Source organism: Platalea leucorodia (genome assembly GCF_965183815.1).
Source record: "Platalea leucorodia genome assembly, chromosome: 35".
Taxonomy (NCBI): domain Eukaryota; kingdom Metazoa; phylum Chordata; class Aves; order Pelecaniformes; family Threskiornithidae; genus Platalea; species Platalea leucorodia.
In genome coordinates this window covers 443,205-460,577 of record NC_138857.1, presented here as the reverse complement: position 1 = coordinate 460,577, position 17,373 = coordinate 443,205, and the positions used below count along the sequence as shown (strand labels likewise).

The 17,373-nt window shown below is 71.0% G+C and overlaps 3 protein-coding genes across 5 annotated transcripts; 2 read left to right on the top strand and 1 right to left on the bottom strand.

The window, feature by feature from the left end:
- Positions 1-3,826: 3,826 nt before the first annotated feature.
- Positions 3,827-8,773, top strand: COPS6 (COP9 signalosome subunit 6; the record flags this gene model as incomplete). The annotated part of the gene is made up of 10 exons (XM_082334475.1): positions 3,827-3,956; positions 4,740-4,865; positions 6,199-6,330; positions 6,799-6,887; positions 6,974-7,036; positions 7,147-7,194; positions 7,523-7,637; positions 7,902-7,994; positions 8,199-8,299; positions 8,516-8,773. 10 exons carry the CDS (start codon positions 3,827-3,829, stop codon positions 8,654-8,656), a joined length of 1,038 nt encoding a protein of 345 aa, XP_082190601.1. The 3' UTR covers positions 8,657-8,773.
- Positions 8,774-9,031: 258 nt separating this feature from the next.
- On the bottom strand, positions 9,032-13,732 carry MCM7 (minichromosome maintenance complex component 7). Its single transcript, XM_082334485.1, has 15 exons — positions 13,592-13,732; positions 13,408-13,487; positions 12,971-13,135; positions 12,755-12,879; positions 12,327-12,507; positions 12,112-12,249; positions 11,504-11,653; positions 11,307-11,421; positions 11,065-11,196; positions 10,718-10,801; positions 10,251-10,644; positions 9,975-10,058; positions 9,732-9,900; positions 9,454-9,563; positions 9,032-9,298 (listed from the first exon to the last, which is right to left on the bottom strand). The coding sequence occupies exons 1-15, from the start codon at positions 13,620-13,622 to the stop codon at positions 9,094-9,096; spliced, it is 2,163 nt and encodes a 720-aa protein (XP_082190611.1). The 5' UTR covers positions 13,623-13,732; the 3' UTR covers positions 9,032-9,093.
- Positions 13,733-13,826: 94 nt separating this feature from the next.
- Positions 13,827-17,332, top strand: AP4M1 (adaptor related protein complex 4 subunit mu 1). 3 transcript variants are annotated; one of them, XM_082334486.1, is made up of 16 exons: positions 13,827-13,911; positions 14,219-14,283; positions 14,381-14,475; positions 14,552-14,658; positions 14,736-14,832; positions 15,118-15,228; positions 15,320-15,400; positions 15,478-15,540; positions 15,705-15,771; positions 15,861-15,914; positions 16,022-16,128; positions 16,211-16,302; positions 16,389-16,433; positions 16,503-16,553; positions 16,630-16,747; positions 16,965-17,332. In XM_082334486.1, exons 2-16 carry the CDS (start codon positions 14,226-14,228, stop codon positions 17,151-17,153), a joined length of 1,335 nt encoding a protein of 444 aa, XP_082190612.1. In that variant the 5' UTR covers positions 13,827-13,911; positions 14,219-14,225; the 3' UTR covers positions 17,154-17,332. The 3 variants fall into 3 exon arrangements, with proteins under 3 accessions (XP_082190612.1, XP_082190613.1, XP_082190614.1); XM_082334487.1 differs by lacking the exon at positions 13,827-13,911 and having other exon boundaries at positions 14,132-14,283; positions 16,651-16,747; XM_082334488.1 differs by lacking the exons at positions 13,827-13,911; positions 16,503-16,553 and having other exon boundaries at positions 14,132-14,283.
- Positions 17,333-17,373: the final 41 nt, after the last annotated feature.

Below are 17,373 nucleotides of genomic sequence, written 5' to 3'. Positions count from 1 at the left end.
CTGGGGGGCGCTGGGATGGACTGGGAGGCATTAGGGTGGCACTGGGATGGACTGGGGGGCACTGGGATGGACTGGGAGGCATTAGGGAGAGACTGGGGGGCGCTGGGATGGACTGGGAGGCATTGGGGGGGACTGGGGGGCGCTGGGATGGACTGGGAGGCATTACAGAGGCACTGGGATGGACTGGGGGGCACTGGGGTGGACTGGGAGGCATTAGGAGGGACTGGGGGGCACTGGGATGGACTGGGAGGCATTAGGGGGGCCTGGGGGGCACTGGGATGGACTGGGAGGTATTAGGGAGGCACTGGGATGGACTGGGGGGCATTAGGGAGGGACTGGGAGGCATTAGGGAGGCACTGGGATGGACTGGGGGGCACTGGGATGGACTGGGAGGCATTAGGGAGGGACTGGGGGGCACTGGGATGGACTGGGAGGCATTAGGGAGGGACTGGGGGGTACTGGGATGGACTGGGAGGCATTACAGAGGCACTGGGATGGACTGGGGGGCACTGGGATGGACTGGGAGGCATTAGGGAGGGACTGGGGGCACTGGGATGGACTGGGATGCATTAGGGAGGGACCGGGGGACACTGGGATGGACTGGGAGGCATTAGGGGGTCTGGGAGGCACTGGGATGGACTGGGAGGCATTAGGGAGGGACTGGGGGGCACTGGGATGGACTGGGAGGCATTAGGGAGGGACTGGGGGGCACTGGGATGGACTGGGAGGCATTACAGAGGCACTGGGATGGAGTGGGGGGCACTGGGATGGACTGGGATGCATTAGGGAGGCACTGGGATAGACTGGGAGGCATTAGGGGGGACTGGGGGGCGTTGGGATGGACTGGGAAGCATTAGGGAGGGTCTGAGGGGCACTGGGATGGACTGGGAGGCATTAGGGAGGGACTGGGGGGCACTGGGATGGACTGGGAGGCATTAGGGAGGGACTGGGGGGCACTGGGATGGACTGGGAGGCATTAGGGGGGACTGGGGGGCACTGGGATGGACTGGGAGGCATTAGGGAGGGACCGGGGGACACTGGGATGGACTGGGAGGCATTAGGGGGTCTGGGGGGCGCTGGGATGGACTGGGAAGCATTAGGGAGGGACTGAGGGGCGCTGGGATGGACTGGGAGGCATTAGGGAGGGACTGGGGGGCACTGGGATGGACTGGGAGGCATTACAGAGGCACTGGGATGGACTGGGAGGCATTAGGGAGGGACTGGGGGGCACTGGGATGGACTGGGAGGCATTAGGGGGGACTGGGGGGCGCTGGGATGGACTGGGAGGCATTAGGGTGGCACTGGGATGGACTGGGGGGCACTGGGATGGACTGGGAGGCATTAGGGAGAGACTGGGGGGCGCTGGGATGGACTGGGAGGCATTGGGGGGGACTGGGGGGCGCTGGGATGGACTGGGAGGCATTACAGAGGCACTGGGATGGACTGGGGGGCACTGGGGTGGACTGGGAGGCATTAGGAGGGACTGGGGGGCACTGGGATGGACTGGGAGGCATTAGGGGGGCCTGGGGGGCACTGGGATGGACTGGGAGGTATTAGGGAGGCACTGGGATGGACTGGGGGGCATTAGGGAGGGACTGGGAGGCATTAGGGAGGCACTGGGATGGACTGGGGGGCACTGGGATGGACTGGGAGGCATTAGGGAGGGACTGGGGGGCACTGGGATGGACTGGGAGGCATTACAGAGGCACTGGGATGGACTGGGGGGCACTGGGATGGACTGGGAGGCATTAGGGAGGGACTGGGGGCACTGGGATGGACTGGGATGCATTAGGGAGGGACCGGGGGACACTGGGATGGACTGGGAGGCATTAGGGGGTCTGGGGGGCACTGGGATGGACTGGAAGGCATTGGGGGGGGACTGGGGGGTGCTGGGATGGACTGGGAGGCATTAGGGAGAGACTGGGGGGCACTGGGATGGACTGGGAGGCACTGGGATGGACTGGGAGGCATTAGGGAGGGACTGGGGGGCACTGGGATGGACTGGGAGGCATTAGGGATGGACTGGGGGGCACTGGGATGGACTGGGAGGCATTACAGAGGCACTGGGATGGAGTGGGGGGCACTGGGATGGACTGGGATGCATTAGGGAGGCACTGGGATAGACTGGGAGGCATTAGGGGGGACTGGGGGGCGTTGGGATGGACTGGGAAGCATTAGGGAGGGTCTGAGGGGCACTGGGATGGACTGGGATGCATTAGGGAGGGACTGGGGGGCACTGGGATGGACTGGGAGGCATTAGGGAGGGACTGGGGGGCACTGGGATGGACTGGGAGGCATTAGGGGGGACTGGGGGGCACTGGGATGGACTGGGAGGCATTAGGGAGGGACCGGGGGACACTGGGATGGACTGGGAGGCATTAGGGGGTCTGGGGGGCACTGGGATGGACTGGGAGGCATTGGGGGGGACTGGGGGGCACTGGGATGGACTGGGAGGCATTACAGAGGCACTGGGATGGACTGGGAGGTATTAGGGAGGCACTGGGATGGACTGGGGGGCATTAGGGATGGACTGGGAGGCATTGGGGGGGGACTGGGGGGCGCTGGGATGGACTGGGAGGCATTACAGAGGCACTGGGATGGACTGGGGGGCACTGGGATGGACTGGGAGGCATTAGGGAGGGACTGGGGGCACTGGGATGGATTGGGATGCATTAGGGAGGGACTGGGGGACACTGGGATGGACTGGGAGGCATTAGGGGGTCTGGGGGGCACTGGGATGGACTGGAAGGCATTGGGGGGGGACTGGGGGGTGCTGGGATGGACTGGGAGGCATTAGGGAGAGACTGGGGGGCACTGGGATGGACTGGGAGGCACTGGGATGGACTGGGAGGCATTAGGGAGGGACTGGGGGGCACTGGGATGGACTGGGAGGCATTAGGGGGGGACTGAGGGGCACTGGGATGGTCTGGGAGGCATTACAGAGGCACTGGGATGGACTGGGGGGCACTGGGATGGACTGGGAGGCATTAGGGAGGGACTGGGGGCACTGGGATGGACTGGGATGCATTAGGGAGGGACCGGGGGGCACTGGGATGGACTGGGAGGCATTAGGGAGGGACTGGAGGGCACTGGGATGGACTGGGAGGCATTAGGGGGGGACTGGGGGGCACTGGGATGGACTGGGAGGCATTACAGAGGCACTGGGATGGACTGGGGGGCACTGGGATGGACTGGGAGGCATTAGGGAGGGACTGGGGGGCACTGGGATGGACTGGGAGGCATTAGGGAGAGACTGGGGGGCACTGGGATGGACTGGGAGGCATTAGGGAGGCACTGGGATGGACTGGGGGGCACTGGGATGGACTGGGAGGCATTAGGGAAGGACTGGGGGGCACTGGGATGGACTGGGAGGCATTAGGGAGGGGCTGGGGGGCACTGGGATGGACTGGGAGGCATTAGGGAGGCACTGGGATGGACTGGGGGGCACTGGGATGGACTGGGAGGCATTAGGGAGGGACTGGGGGGCGCTGGGATGGACTGGGAGGCATTAGGGAGGCACTGGGATGGACTGGGGGGCACTGGGATGGACTGGGAGGCATTAGGGAGAGACTGGGGCGCGCTGGGATGGACTGGGAGGCATTGGGGGGGACTGGGAGGCACTGGGATGGACTGGGAGGCATTAGGGAGGGACTGGGAGGCACTGGGTTGCACTGGGAGGCATTATGGATGGACTGGGACGCACTGGGATACCCTGTGACGGGGGATACCGTGGGTGAAGGGGGGGGGGGGGGGCACCGCCACAGTGCGCATTCGCGCCCCGTCCCATTCATGCGCCCCGCCCCATTCATCCCCGCTCCCCCCGCGCATGCGCAGAGCCGCGGCGTACGGCGGCCGGGCAGGGACCGGCCGAGCCAAGATGGCGGCGGCGGCGGCCGGCGCCTCTTCCTCCGCGGCGGGGAGCAACGGGGCCGGCGGGATGGAGGTGGACGTGGCAGGTACCGCCCGCGGGGCCGCCCCGGCACAGGGGACCGCCGCCTCCGCGCCGGGGCTGCGGGGCCGCTCCGGCACCGCCCCGAGCGGCCGGTCGCTTCCCCGGGCCCCGCTGCCTTCGGCCTGGCCCCGCGCTTTTGCCCCGCCCACACCCCGGGGCCCCGCCCCTCCGCCCTTGCCCCGCCCCTGGACCTTTGCCCCGCCCACACCCCCGGGCCCCGCCCCTCTGCCCTTGCCCCGCCCACACCACGGGGCCGCGCCCCTCTGCCATTGCCCCGCACACACCCCGGCCCCCCCCTCCGCCCTTGCCCCGCCCACACCCCGGGCCCCCGCCCCTCCGCCCTTGCCCCGCCCCTCTGCCCTTGCCCCGCCCCACACCCCAGGGTCCCGCCCCTGGACCTTTGCCCCGCCCACACTCCGGGGCCCCGCCTCTCCGCCCTTGCCCCGCCCACACCCCGGGCCCCCGCCCCTCCGCCCTTGCCCCGCCCCTCTGCCCTTGCCCCGCCCCACACCCCAGGGTCCCGCCCCTGGACCTTTGCCCCGCCCACACTCCGGGGCCCCGCCTCTCTGCCCTTGCCCCGCCCACACTCCGGGGCCCCGCCTCTCTGCCCTTGCCCCGCCCACACCCCGGGGCCCCGCCCCTCTGCCCTTGCCCCGCCCATACCCCCTGGGTCCCGCCCTGGCCTGTGACCACGCCTCAGGCCATTGCTCCGCCCCCATTCCCTATGGCCCCGCCCCCGGCCCCAGCCCCGCCCCCAGCCGCCCGCCTGCTCACGGCCCCCCCGCAGCCGCCCCCTCGGTGATGGCCGGGGGGGTGACGGGCAGCGTCTCGGTGGCCCTGCACCCCCTCGTCATCCTCAACATCTCCGACCACTGGATCCGCATGCGCTCGCAGGAGGGGCGCCCCGGACAAGGTACCTGCGGCCCCCCAGAGCCCCCCGGGTCCCCCGCAGCCCCCCGGGATCCCCCAGAGCCCCCCTGGGTCCCCCGCAGCCCCCCGGGATCCCCCAGAGCCCCCCAGGTCCCCCGCAGCCCCCCGGGATCCCCCAGAGCCCCCCTGGGTCCCCCGCAGCCCCCCCAGGGTCCCCCACAGCCCCACGGAGCCCCCCAGAGCCCCTCTAGGGTCCCCCACAGCCCCCCCAGGGTCCCCCACAGCCCCACGGGGCTCCCCAGAGCCCTCCCAGGGTGCCCTGCAGCCCCCCAGAGCCCCCCCAGGGTCCCCCACATCCCCACGGAGCCACTCAGAGCCCTTCCAGCGTCCCCCACAGCCACCCGGGATCCCCCAGAGCCCCCCCAGGATCCCCCGCAGCCCCCCCAGGGTCCCCCACAGCCCCACGGGGCTCCCCAGAGCCCTCCCAGGGTGCCCTGCAGCCCCCCAGAGCCCCCCCAGGGTCCCCCGCAGCCCCCCGGGATCCCCCAGAGCCCCCCAGATCCCCACGGAGCCCCCAGGGTCCCCCGCAGCCCCCCCAGGGTCCCCCACAGCCCCCCGGGATCCCCCAGAGCCCCCCCAGGGTCCCCTGCAGCCCCCCAGAGCCCCCCCGGGGTCCCCCACAGCCCCTCCAGGGTCCCCTGCAGCCCCCCAGAGCCCCCCCGGGGTCCCCGCAGCTCCCCTGCACCTCCCAGAACCCACACAGCGCCCTGGGGTCCCCCACAGCCCTTTGGGGCCCTCCAGAGCCCCCCAGAGCCCCCCCAGTGGCTTCCATGGGCCCCCAGGGTCCCCTGCAGCCCCCCTGCAGCCTCTCCGGAGCCCCCCAGGTCTCCCCCAGCCCCCAGGGTCCCCCAGGGTCCCCCACAGCCCCCCTGCAGCCTCTCCGGAGCCCCCCAGGTCTCCCCCAGCCCCCAGGGTCCCCCAGGGTCCCTCACAGCCCCCCTGCAGCCTCTCCGGAGCCCCCCAGGTCTCCCCCAGCCCCCAGGGTCCCCCACAGCCCCCCTGCAGCCTCTCTGGAGCCCCCCAGGTCTCCCCCAGCCCCCAGGGTCCCCCACAGCCCCCCTGCAGCCTCTCCGGAGCCCCCCAGGTCCCCCCAGCCCCTGGCCTGGCCTCCGTGTCCCCCGGGGGTCTCCACGTGCCTTCCCCAGCCCTGGCCTGGGCCCAGCTGGTGCCTGGGGCTGGTTTGGGGCCCCCCCAGCACAAGGCTGAGACCGAGGCCGAGGCCGGTGCAGCGTTGGGTAGGGGCCGTTGGCGGTGGCCCCCAAACCCTGGTGACAGCCCCCCCCGCGCCCCCCCCGCGCCCCCCGCCATCCCCACAGTGATCGGGGCCCTCATCGGGCGGCAGGAGGGCCGCAACATCGAGGTGATGAATTCCTTCGAGCTGCTCTCGCACACGATGGACGGGCACGTGCTCATCGACAAGGAGTACTACTACACCAAGGAGGAGCAGTGTGAGGGGGGACGGGGGTCCGGGGGCGGTCCTGGGGGGCTTTGGGGGGTCCTGGGCTGCTCGAGGGGGGTCCTGGTCTGTCCCAGGGAGTCCTGGGGGGTCCTGGGCTGCCCCAGGGGGCCCTGAGGGGGGGTCCTGGTCTGTCCCAGGGAGTCCTGGGGGGTCCTGGGCTGCCCCAGGGGGCCCTGAGGGGGGGTCCTGGTCTGTCCCAGGGAGTCCTGGGGGGTCCTGGGGGGTCCTGGGCTGCCCCAGGGGGCCCTGAGGGGGGGTCCTGGGCTGCCGAGGGGCAGGGGGTCCTGGGGACGGCCCTGGGCTGTGGCTGAGGGGCTGCCTTGGCGGGGGGGGCGGGGATAGGGCCTGTTGGGAGGGGGGTGGGAGTAGAGGTGGTACCTGTTTACTGCCCTCAGAGGGCCTGTGGGGCCCCCCCGGGCTGGGGGTGGGGGGTGATGGGCCCCCCGTCCCTCCCCAGTCAAGCAGGTGTTCAAGGAGCTGGAGTTCCTGGGCTGGTACACGACCGGGGGCCCCCCCGACCCCTCCGACATCCATGTCCACAAGCAGGCGAGTGCGGGGGGGATGTGGGGGGGGGGCAGATGTGGGGGGGAGGGTGTGCACCCCATCCTGACCCCCCCCCCCCCACATTCCAGGTGTGTGAGATCATCGAGAGCCCCCTCTTCCTCAAGCTGAACCCCATGACGAAGCACACAGACGTGAGTGGGAGAAGATGAGGAGAGATCTGGGCGTATGGGGGGGCCCCCAGGACCCCCCCCAGCGTGGGCCTGGGCCCCCCCAAACACCCCTCTTTCTCTTCGCCCCCCAGCTGCCCGTCAGCGTCTTTGAGTCCGTCATTGACATCATCAACGGGGAGGTAAGTCAGTGCTGGGGGGGGAAATGGGGCTGGGGGGCTCCTGGGGGGGCTCCTGGGGATCCAGGGGTTGCTGGGGCCCTGGGGGAGGCTGGGGGGACCCCGGGGTGGGTGGGGGGGGTCGTCCAGGGGGGTTACTCAGGCTGGGGGGGGGGCTGCTAGGGACCTGGGGGGCTCCAGGGGAGCCATGGGGGCCCCAGGGGTGTACTGGGGCTGGGGGGGGTCACTCGGGGGGGCTGGGGTTGAGGCCATAGGGATTCTGGGGGTCCAGGGAGGGGGCATGGGGCTGTCTTGCCCCCCCGTCACCCCTCCTGTGTCCCGTCCCCCCCAGGCCACGATGCTGTTTGCGGAGCTGACCTACACCCTGGCCACCGAGGAGGCCGAGCGCATCGGGGTCGACCACGTGGCGCGAATGACGGCAACCGGCAGCGGGGAGAACTCCACAGGTGGGGGACGTGGCGGGGGACGGGGACGAGGGGGGGACAGCGTGGGGTGGGGACAGGTCCCAGCGTGGGGGGAGGTGTGCAGGGAACGGGGGGGATGGAGACGTGTGGGGAGCATGGGGACGCGGCCCCGGAGAAGGGGCACGGGGACAGGAGCTGCAGGGATGCGGCTCTTGGGCTGCCTGGAGGGACTGGAGCTGCCTGGGGAGGGCAGGGGGGAATGGGGATGTGGGGACGCAGGGGGACGCATGGCCTTGACCCCCACAGTGGCCGAGCACCTCATCGCCCAGCACAGCGCCATCAAGATGCTGCACAGCCGGGTGAAGCTGATCCTGGAGTACGTGCGGGCCTCCGAGGCGGGTGAGTTGGTGACAAGGCTGTCCCCGCTCTGCCTGGGCTTTCCTCGCTGTCCCAGAGCGGGGCCGGGGCAGGTTTGGCCCTGGGGTGTCCCCAGGGGAGGAGGGCTCTCCCCTGTGCCCAGGAGGGGATCCAGGAGGGCCCCGGGCCTGTCCCCGAGGGACCCGGCTGTCCCCCGGGTCCCCGAGGCTGACGCAGTCCTCGCAGGCGAGGTGCCCTTCAACCACGAGATCCTGCGCGAAGCCTACGCCCTGTGCCACTGCCTGCCCGTCCTCAGCACCGACAAGTTCAAGACCGACTTCTACGATGTGAGTGATGGCTCGGGGGGCCCTGGGGGGTCCCCGTGGGGCTGTGGGGGCGGCGCGGCCGGGTCCCCACGTCCCTGTTGGGGCGCACGATGGGGCTGAGCTGCGTCTCCTCTGCCACCGGTGCTGTTGGTGGCCCCTGGGCTGCTGCAGCTGGGGGGGGGGGTAGATGCAGTTTGGGGGGGCCGAGCAGCCCAGTAACCCCCACTCCCCCCCCAGCAATGCAACGACGTGGGGCTGATGGCCTACCTGGGCACCATCACCAAGACCTGCAACACCATGAACCAGTTCGTCAACAAGTTCAACATCCTCTACGACCGGCAGGGCATCGGCCGCCGCATGCGGGGCCTCTTCTTCTAGGGGGGACAGGACACTGGGGACCCCCCAAGCCGTGCCCTGAACCCCGCCCCGGGCCTGGGGGACTCCAGACCAGGACTGCGGCCCCCCCTGTCCTGGAGACTCCCCCAATAAATCGGTGCCAGGATGGGAATTGTGGCTCCGGCCTCGTGCGATGCCCTGGGAGAGCTGGGCCCAGGTGAGCGTGGTCCTAGGGGGGGTAATGTGGGCCCAAGGGGGGGAACGTGGGCCCAGGGGTGGGGACCAGGCTGGTGGTGCCACCAAAACCAGTAAGAAAAGCCTTTTTATTGGTAAAAAAAGCACTTAACAAGATGCTGTAACGAGGGGAGCGGGGCTGGGGCAGGTAGCAGAGACACGGGACGTGTCCCTGTGTCCGTCTGCATCCCTGCACAGCCCCTGCCCCGTGGGGGGCTGCAGGGTGTCCCCACGTGTCCCCCGCCTCAGACGAAGGTGATGCGGGTGCGGGCGGGGTTGACCTGCAGCACGTTGAGCTCCTCGTACTCCTGGAGCGCGGCCTGGACCTGCGCAGGGGTGAAGCCCTTGGCCAGGCAGCGCTGCAGGGCCTCGGCGTAGGGCACGGCCCGGCCCTGGCCCCCCGCCAGCTCCCGCACCGCTGCAAAGATGGCGTCGGCCGGACGCTGCACCCTGGGGCGGGGGGGACGCGAGGGTCAGGGGGACCCTGGCACTGCCACCTCCTCCCCACCCACCCCACGGCGACCCCAGGGTCGGGGCTCCCCCAGCGCTGCCACCCCCTTTCCTGGCAGGCTGGGGCCCGGGGAGGGACACCGTCCCCTGCTCACCGGCTCTGCTGTCCCTTGTCCCCCAGCAGCGAGTCCTTTGACATCTCCATGAGCCTCATGGCCTCGTTCACGTCCTCCTTCTCCACCACGTCCACCAGGCGCAGCCGGGCCTGTGGGAGCGGGGCGGGGGTTTAGCAGCAACCGGGACCCTGCCCAGTGCAGCCACTGGCACCCTGTGACATCGCCCGGGTGCCCCCTGAGACCACTGGAAGCCCTGCCGGTACGCTTGCCCCTGTCCTGGGGGCTACCTGCCCGTCCCTGCCCGCGCCGGGGCTCACCAGGGCGGTGGCCAGGCGGAGGATGCCCAGCAAGGTGCGCGCCGAGGTGTAGGTCGTGTCCTTGCTGGCCCAGGCCTCCTTCCGCATCTCCACGTAGGCGGCCGTGATGTAGTCGGCCAAAGCCTCCGGCACCACGGGCTGCTTCCGCTTGCACATGGCGATGTAGCGCCTGGGGGACGGGCAGGGTGAGGGGACAGCGGGGACGGGGGGACGGGGACAGGGGCCGCTCGCGGCCTCTCTCACCTCATGAGCTTCATGTCAAGCTGCTGGAAGGAGCAGGGGGGCTGGCGGCTGTGCTGGTGCACGTAGGTGATGTGCTGGGCCAGGCTGTGGGGCAGAGAGGGGCTGGCAGCAGGGCCGGGGCTGCCCCATGACTACCAGCCCAGCCCCACGGCTCTCCTGCGCGTCCCATGCTCCCTCCAGCCCAGCCCCCCAGCACCCAACGCTCACCCCACAGCTCCCAGCCCCACGCCCGCCCCAGGGCACCCCTCAGCCACCCCCACTGCTCCCCCTGCTCACCGCAGGTCGTTGTCGCGGTCGGGGCGGTCCTGGATAAGCCAGAGCAGGTCGAAGCGGGAGAGGAGGGCGGCGGGCAGCTGGATGTTGTGCTCCAGGCTGCGCTTGGGGTTGTAGCGGCCGTAGGCGGGGTTGGCGGCGGCCAGGATGGCACAGCGGGCGTTGAGGGTGGCCAGCACGCCCGCCTTGGCGATGGAGATGCTCTGCTGCTCCATCACCTCGTGGATAGCCGTGCGGTCGGCCTCCAGCATCTTGTCAAACTCATCAATGCAGCAGACGCCCCGGTCGGCCAGCACCAGCGCGCCCCCCTCCAGCGCCAGCTCCCCCGTCAGGGGGTCCCGCAGCACGGCCGCCGTCAGCCCCACGCCCGAGGAGCCCCGGCCTGTCGTGTACTGGCCTGGGGGCAGAGGAGAGCGGTGGGGTGAGGCGGGGGCGCGGGCACCCTCCACCCCCAGGAGCCCGGTACTCACTGCGGGGCGCCAGGCGGTCGATATAGGACAGGAGCTGGGACTTGGCCACGCCGGGGTCGCCCATGAGGCAGATGTTGATGTTTCCTGGGGGCAGAAGTGGGAGAACAAATCTGCTCCCTCTGCGCCGCTTTGCTGTGCTCCCATCCCAAATCTCTCGGCTGCGGCTGCCGATTCCCTCCGTGGTCCCACAGGGCCAATCCCATCCCCCAAACCTGCCTATGTGAAGCAGGATGCCCTGATCCCGAACCTCCCGGAGCCTTGGCTGATCCCGGACCCCCAGACCTTCCCACAGGATGGGGGGACAGCCCTGGCAAAGGTCCCCACCCCAGCACAGCGCGCGGCCTCACCCCGGATCTTCATGCCGTGGGGGTTGCGATCCACGCCGCCCACCAGCAGCAGCAGCAGCGCCTTCTTCACGTCCTCGTGGCCGTAGATCTCGGGGGCGATGGAGGAGGCCAGCTTGTCGTAGAAGTCCTCCTCTGTGAAGGCAGCGAGGGAAGCTGTGGGGCGGCCGCCTGCCCTGCCGTGGGGCGGCCCCAGGCCCTGCTCACCCCCAGCTGGGTGCGTCCCGGCTGCTTGATGGCCTCACCTGTGATCTGCCGGAGCTCCTCCTCGGTCAGCTCCCCAGCTCCTGACTCATCCTCCTCGCTCTTGTTCGTTTTCACAATGCAGTGGGCCTCCAGGTAGGTCTCGGAGAGCAAACCCTATGGGAGAGGAGGGCGGTGGTGGGTCGGGGGCAGCCGCGGGCCCCCAACGCGGCCCCCCACTCGCTGCCTCGGTGCTCACCTGGGCCATCTGGCGGAAGCCGGTCTTCAGCAGGGGCAGGAAGACACCGGTGACGCTGACGTGGTCCCCGGGCTGGGCCAGGCGCGTGTTCTCCCCGTGCACGGCCACGCTGATGGAGCGGGGAAGGTGCCCCACTGGCACCTGGTCAGTCTGTGGAGACAGACAGGGCTGGGGACCCGCAGCACCGGGGGGCACTGCCGGACTCTGCCCCCATCCCCGAACCACCCCTGCACCAGTACGGACTGGAGCAGACGAGGCAGGACAGAGTCACACAGACGTGTCACCCCCTTGTCTCCGGCGGTGGCAACGCTGACCCGGGGCTGGGCTGCGTTGGCTGGGGGAGGACTGTCCCCCTCCACCCCACGCTGCGGAAACCTCAGGGGGAGGCTGGGGCCCATCTGGGGCCTGAGGCCACCGCAGCCCCCGAGCTCCACGAAACCCTGGGGAGGTGACACAGCGGCGCTGCACCACCGCTCTTGGCTCCCTGACAGAGCCAGACCGGCCCCGGGGGAGAGCAGGGGAGGGGAGGAAGCCCAGGAGAGACGGGACCCTCCAGCTGCGGCCGGGGTTCACGGGGACACCCCAAGGTCCTGGCCCCCCCCACTCACATGCTCCTGCATCTTCAGCTCCTGGAACTTGATGAACTTGGAGCCACGGCTCTGCAGGTAGAGCCGCCCCCCTGAGCGGTTCGTCTGGCACTCGCGGCTCGGGCACATCAGCAGTGGCATGAAGGTGGGTGACTGGATCTGGGGAGAGCCGAGGGGGTGGGCTCAGGCCGGCCAGGGCCCCCGCGCCCACCCCAGGGCCCTTCCTCTGCGCTTACAGGCTGGTAGGTCTCAGCCCCGCACTGGTCGCAGCTGTAGGTGGCCACCACCATCATGGGCTTGACCTCGGTGACGCGAGTGACGATGCCGCGGACAGTCACCAGCTTCCCAATGCAGTCGGCTTTGACGTCGCGGACCACGCGGGCTTTAGCGGTGGAGGGGGCTTTGAAGTACAGCTCACTGGGGATGGGGGGGACAGAAAGGGCCGGGATCAGTGGGGAGGCAGCTGAGGCAGGGATCGGAACGGGGGATAAAAGAGGAGAGGGTTGGATTTGGGGGCAGCACACAGGGATGGAACGGGGCCCCAGGAGAAGCAGGGAATTGGTAGTGGGGGTTAGAGAGGAGACGGGGCTCCCCGGGGACGCTGGGCAGCGGGGCCGGGGGCAGAGGGGAACGCAGGGGGCGTGCGGCCCCTCCTCGCACTCACAAGCGCCGCAGCAGCTCGGGGGGGTACTGGTTCTGGGGGCTGCGGGCGTCCCCCGCGTCCCGGCCCCGCTGCTCCAGCAGCAGCCGGTGCTCGATGTACACGTCCAGCACGTCCTTGCGGGACACCTGGGGACGCGGGGACGTCGGAGGAGGGGGGATGTCAGAGGGGGCCGCCGGGGCACCCCCTTCACCCCCCGCCCGCCCGGGGAGCCCCCACCTCGCGCTCCTTGTAGAGCGGCAGCAGCTCGTGGACGGCGTCGGCGAAGAGGCGGCTGTAGCGCTTGGCGTTGTCGCAGACGGCCTCGGCCAGCTCGGGGTCGTCCTCCGCCACGTCGTCCAGCGCCACGTACAGCGCCACGCGCTCCCGGTGGGCCAGCGCCGTCTGGGGGGGCGAGGGGAGGCGTGGGGACCCCAAACCGGCCACGGGGACGCCCGCACCAGGGGACAGGGCAGGGACCCCAACGGGGGCGGGGTGACCGGAGGGACCCCCGGCTGCCACGGCGGGGGGGCCGCCGCTGTGATGGGGGGGCCGGCCCCAGCGCGGGGGGGGCGACGGGGACTCCGAGCCGGCTCGGGGGGGGTCCCACGGCGACAACCGGCACCGCGGATCCCCACCGGGCCCGGGTCCCCCGGGACGCGGGCGGCCGCTCTCACCAGCTGCTCCCGGTACGGGAACTCTTTGCCGCCGTCGGCGCCATCGCGGTAGAAGTCCTGCAGGAACCGCTTCGCCTTCTCTGGAGGGGGGATCTCGGTCACGCCCCGGCCGGTTCCCCCGGCCCCGGGCCCGGCCCGGCCCGGCCCGGCCCGGCCCGGCCCTCTCCCCCCGGCCCGCCCGCACCTTTCTCGGCAGCGTAGTCGCGCGGCGCCATGCCGGAGCCGGTCCCGGGCCGGACCGGGCCGGGTCACTTCCGGTGCCGGTTCCGGTCCCGGTACGGGTCCTCGCGAGGGTCAGTCCCGGTCCCGCCGCCGCCGCCGCCGCTCCGGCTCCCGCCGCCGCAACCAAGAGTGGCGCGAAAACCGGCACCACGTGACCGCCGCCGCCCAGTCCGGCGCAGGCCACGCCTTCGCGCCGCCGGCCAATAGCGGGGCGCGCCGGCCCGCGCCCCTGTCGGCGGTGTCATGTGACCGCCACCCGCCAGGCGCCGTCACCCCGCGCAGGTTCGGGGGTCCCGGCGGGGCCCTGGGCCCGCCCCCTCTTAAAGGGGCCGCGGCCGGGGCGGCCGGGGGGGCGCTGGGGCGGCGGCCTGGCGGGGGACGCGGAGCCGGGGGCGGCTTGGGGGGTGCCGAGCCCCGGGGGAGGGTGGGGGGGATCTTGGGGCGCGGGGCCGGGGGGCTCAGGGGCCGGGGGGGGGGGCGCTGGGGACTCTGGGGCGGGGGGTCTCGGGCAGGCGGCCTGGGGGTGCGCGGAGCTCGGCGGGGTGCGGGGCCCTGGGGGGCCCAGGCCGACCCCTCCCCATCCCGCCAGCCCGGCGATGCTGTCCCAGATCTTCATCCTCTCCTCCAAGGGCGACCGGCTCATCCACAAGGACTGTATCCTCCGCCCCCTGCACCCCCGCGGGTCCCCCCGCTTGGGGGGCTCCCCAGGGCCCCCCCGTGTCCCCCCCCATTCTCCTTAACCCCCCCCCAGTCCGCGGGGAGACCTGCGGCACCAGCACGGACCTCGCTGACGCCTTCTACCGCAGGATCACCTCGCTGCCGGGGGACCAGGCCCCCGTCTTCATGGTAAGGGGGGCTGAGGGGGAGACGGGGGGCTCCGTGGGGGTCCCGCGGGGGGTCACAGCTCTGCTTCCCCCCCCAGGCACACGAGGGCCGGCACTTTGTCCACGTGCGGCACGCAGGGCTCTACTTCGTGGCCACCACGACGCCGGACGCATCACCCTTCACCCTGGTGGAGTTCCTCGACAGGTATGAGGGGCCGGGGGGGCTGGGGGGGGCAGCGGGGGGAGCTGGGGACCCCCTGATGGCCGCGGGTCCTGCCACAGGCTGGTGACGCTGCTGCGGGACTTCTGCGGGCCCCTCAGCGAGAAGAACGTCAGCCTCAACTTCGCCCTCATCTACGAGCTGCTGGATGAGATGCTGGTGGGGACGTTGCCGGGGGGAGCTGGGGACACGCGGGGGAGGTGCTGGGGACACGCGGGGGAGGTGCTGGGGACACCTCATGGGGGTGGGGACACCCCTTGGGATGGCGGGGACCCCCTTGGGCCTGGGGGTGGCCCAAGGGGGTGACGGGGACCACGCCGGAACGCCCAGTTGGGACACCCTAGAGGGAGGGGGACAGGGGACAGTTCTGGGGGGGGGCAGAGGACACTCCAGGGGCCACACGGGACAGCTTCGGGGGGGTGACAGCCCCCTCCGCCCCCCCAGGACTATGGCTACGTCCAGACCACAGCGCCCGAGGTGCTGCGCAACTTCATGCACACAGAGCCCGTGGCCACCAAACCCTTCAGCCTCCTCGACCTGGGCTCCATCGGGCTGGTGAGGACCCAGGGACACCCCAACGCCCCCCCCAGCCCCCTCAGCCCGGCCGGGGCGCCCAAACCCTGCGTCCCCCGCCGTGTCGTTGCAGTTCGGCGCCGAGACGCAGCAGAGCAGGGTGGCCCCAAGCTCGGCTGCCAGCCGCCCCGTGCTGCCGCCCCGGGGGGAGCAGGTAGGACCCCCCCCCAATGTCCCTGTGTCCCCCTGTTGTCCCCCCCCCCAGCCTTGACCCCTGCTTTCTGGCTACAGGGCGCCAGGAATGAGCTTTTCGTGGATGTGGTGGAGAGGCTGACGGTGGTCATCGCCGCCAATGTGAGTGGGGATGGGGGCCCTGTGCCCCCCCCGTGTGTCCCCAAAGCATCACCCCATGTCCCCTGGGTGCTTTGGCTCTGCCCCGCCCCCGGGACCCCCCTGTTCCCCTGAAGTCTCATCCCCCCCCCGCCCTTCCCAGCTCAGCCCACGTCTCCTCTCCCCAGGGGACGCCCATGAAGGTGGACGTCCAGGGGGAAATCCGCCTCAAGTGCTACCTGCCCAGCTGCGTGGGTAAGGGGGGGCCAGGGCTGGGGCACCAGGGCCTGGGGACAGCCAGGGCCGTCCCCCGGCGCGACCCCACGCCATCCCTGTCCCCGCAGAGATGCGCATCGGGCTGACGGAGGAGTTCTGCGTGGGCAAGTCGGAGCTGCGGGGTGAGCCCCCCCAGCACCCCCAAATACCCTCCTGGCTGCCCCCCAGCACCCCCCTACCCCCTGCTTTGCCTCCCACCACCCCGTAGCACCGTTCTCTGCCCCCCTAGGCTACGGCACAGCCGTCAGGGTGGACGAATGCGCCTTCCACAGCTCAGTCAAGCTGGACGAGTTTGAGAGCGGGAGGGTCCTGAAGGTCACCCCGGGCCAGGGGGAGGTGAGGGACACCGGGGGACACTGGGGACACCGGGGGACGTGGGGGGGCTGCCACAGCCCCCCCTGAGCCCCGTCTCCCCCAGCTCACACTCATGCAGTACCAGCTGGCGGACGACATCCCCTCGCCTCTGCCCTTCCGCCTCTTCCCCACCGTGGACCAGGACCCCACGGGAAGGTGAGGGGGGGGCTGGGGGTGTCGCCCCCATTCTGACCATCCCTGGGGGGGTGACCCCAATTCTGACCATCCCTGTTTCCCTGCAGGCTCCGGCTGTACCTGAAGCTCCGCTGTGACCTGCCCCCAAAGAGGTAGGTGGCCAGGGGGGCCGGGGGGCCGCGGCGGAGCCCGACCCCTGACCCCCCCACCCCAAATTCCAGCCAAGCCCTCAACGTCCGCCTGCAGCTGCCCGTGCCCAAGGGAGTGAGCAGGTGGGTGCCGGCATTTGGGGGTCTGGGGGCTGTCCCCCGCCTTGTCACCCCCTCACGCCCCCCTGTGCCCCCCCAGCCTGGCACAGGAGCTGAGCAGCCCCGAGCAGACGGCCGAGCTGCAGCCCAGCACCAAGTCCATCCGCTGGGACATCCCGCGCTGCCAGGGGGGATCACAGCTCTCTGCGCTCTTCAAGGTGAGGGCGGGGGGGCTGAGGGGTGGGGGGGGCCAGGCAGGGACCTGTCCCCCCCCTCCTTGGGGAGCCTTTGGGTACCTGTCCCTCTTGCGGGGGTGGCTGTGGGGCCTGGGGCTGGGCAGGGACCCACGTCCCCTTTGGAGGGGGCAGCCGTGGGGCCCGGGGCGGGAAGCCGGCATCCCGTGCCGTCCCTGGTATCGCTGCGTCCTCCCCGCAGCTGGAGGTGCCGGGGCTGAGCCGCGCGTCGCTGCTGGAGCTGGGCCCGGCCAACCTGGCCTTCGAGCTGCCCGCGCACACCTGCTCGGGGCTGCACGTCCGCTTCGTGCGGCTGCCGGGGCCGGCTGGGCCCCCCCACCGCTGGGTCCGCTACCTCACCCACAGCGACTCCTACGTGCTGCGCCTCTGAGGGGGTCCCGCGCCCTGCGGACCCCCGGCACCAGGAACCCACGCCCTGACACTGGGGACCTGCGCCCCCGAAAGAGGAACCTGCGCCCCGATGCCGGTGTCAACCAAGTATTTATTAACCGTCACCAAACAGGGCCCAGGGAGCCGGGCTCCCCCAGATCCGGGCTTGTAACAACAATAAACAGGCACCAAACTGCTCCGCGCCCGCAGGGCTCCCTCGC

Coding starts and splice junctions, on each gene's coding strand:
- MCM7 (XM_082334485.1), bottom strand. CDS start 13,622: ATGGCGCCGCGCGACTACGCTGCCGAGAAAG. Junction 9,901..9,974: donor CTTGACATGAAGCTCATGAG/GTGAGAGAGGCC, acceptor CCCGTCCCCCAG/GCGCTACATCGCCATGTGCA. Junction 9,299..9,453: donor GACAAGGGACAGCAGAGCCG/GTGAGCAGGGGA, acceptor CCCCCGCCCCAG/GGTGCAGCGTCCGGCCGACG.
- AP4M1 (XM_082334486.1), top strand. CDS start 14,226: ATGCTGTCCCAGATCTTCATCCTCTCCTCCAAGGGCGACCGGCTCATC. Junction 14,833..15,117: donor AGCTGCTGGATGAGATGCTG/GTGGGGACGTTG, acceptor CCGCCCCCCCAG/GACTATGGCTACGTCCAGAC. Junction 15,401..15,477: donor TGCCGCCCCGGGGGGAGCAG/GTAGGACCCCCC, acceptor TTCTGGCTACAG/GGCGCCAGGAATGAGCTTTT.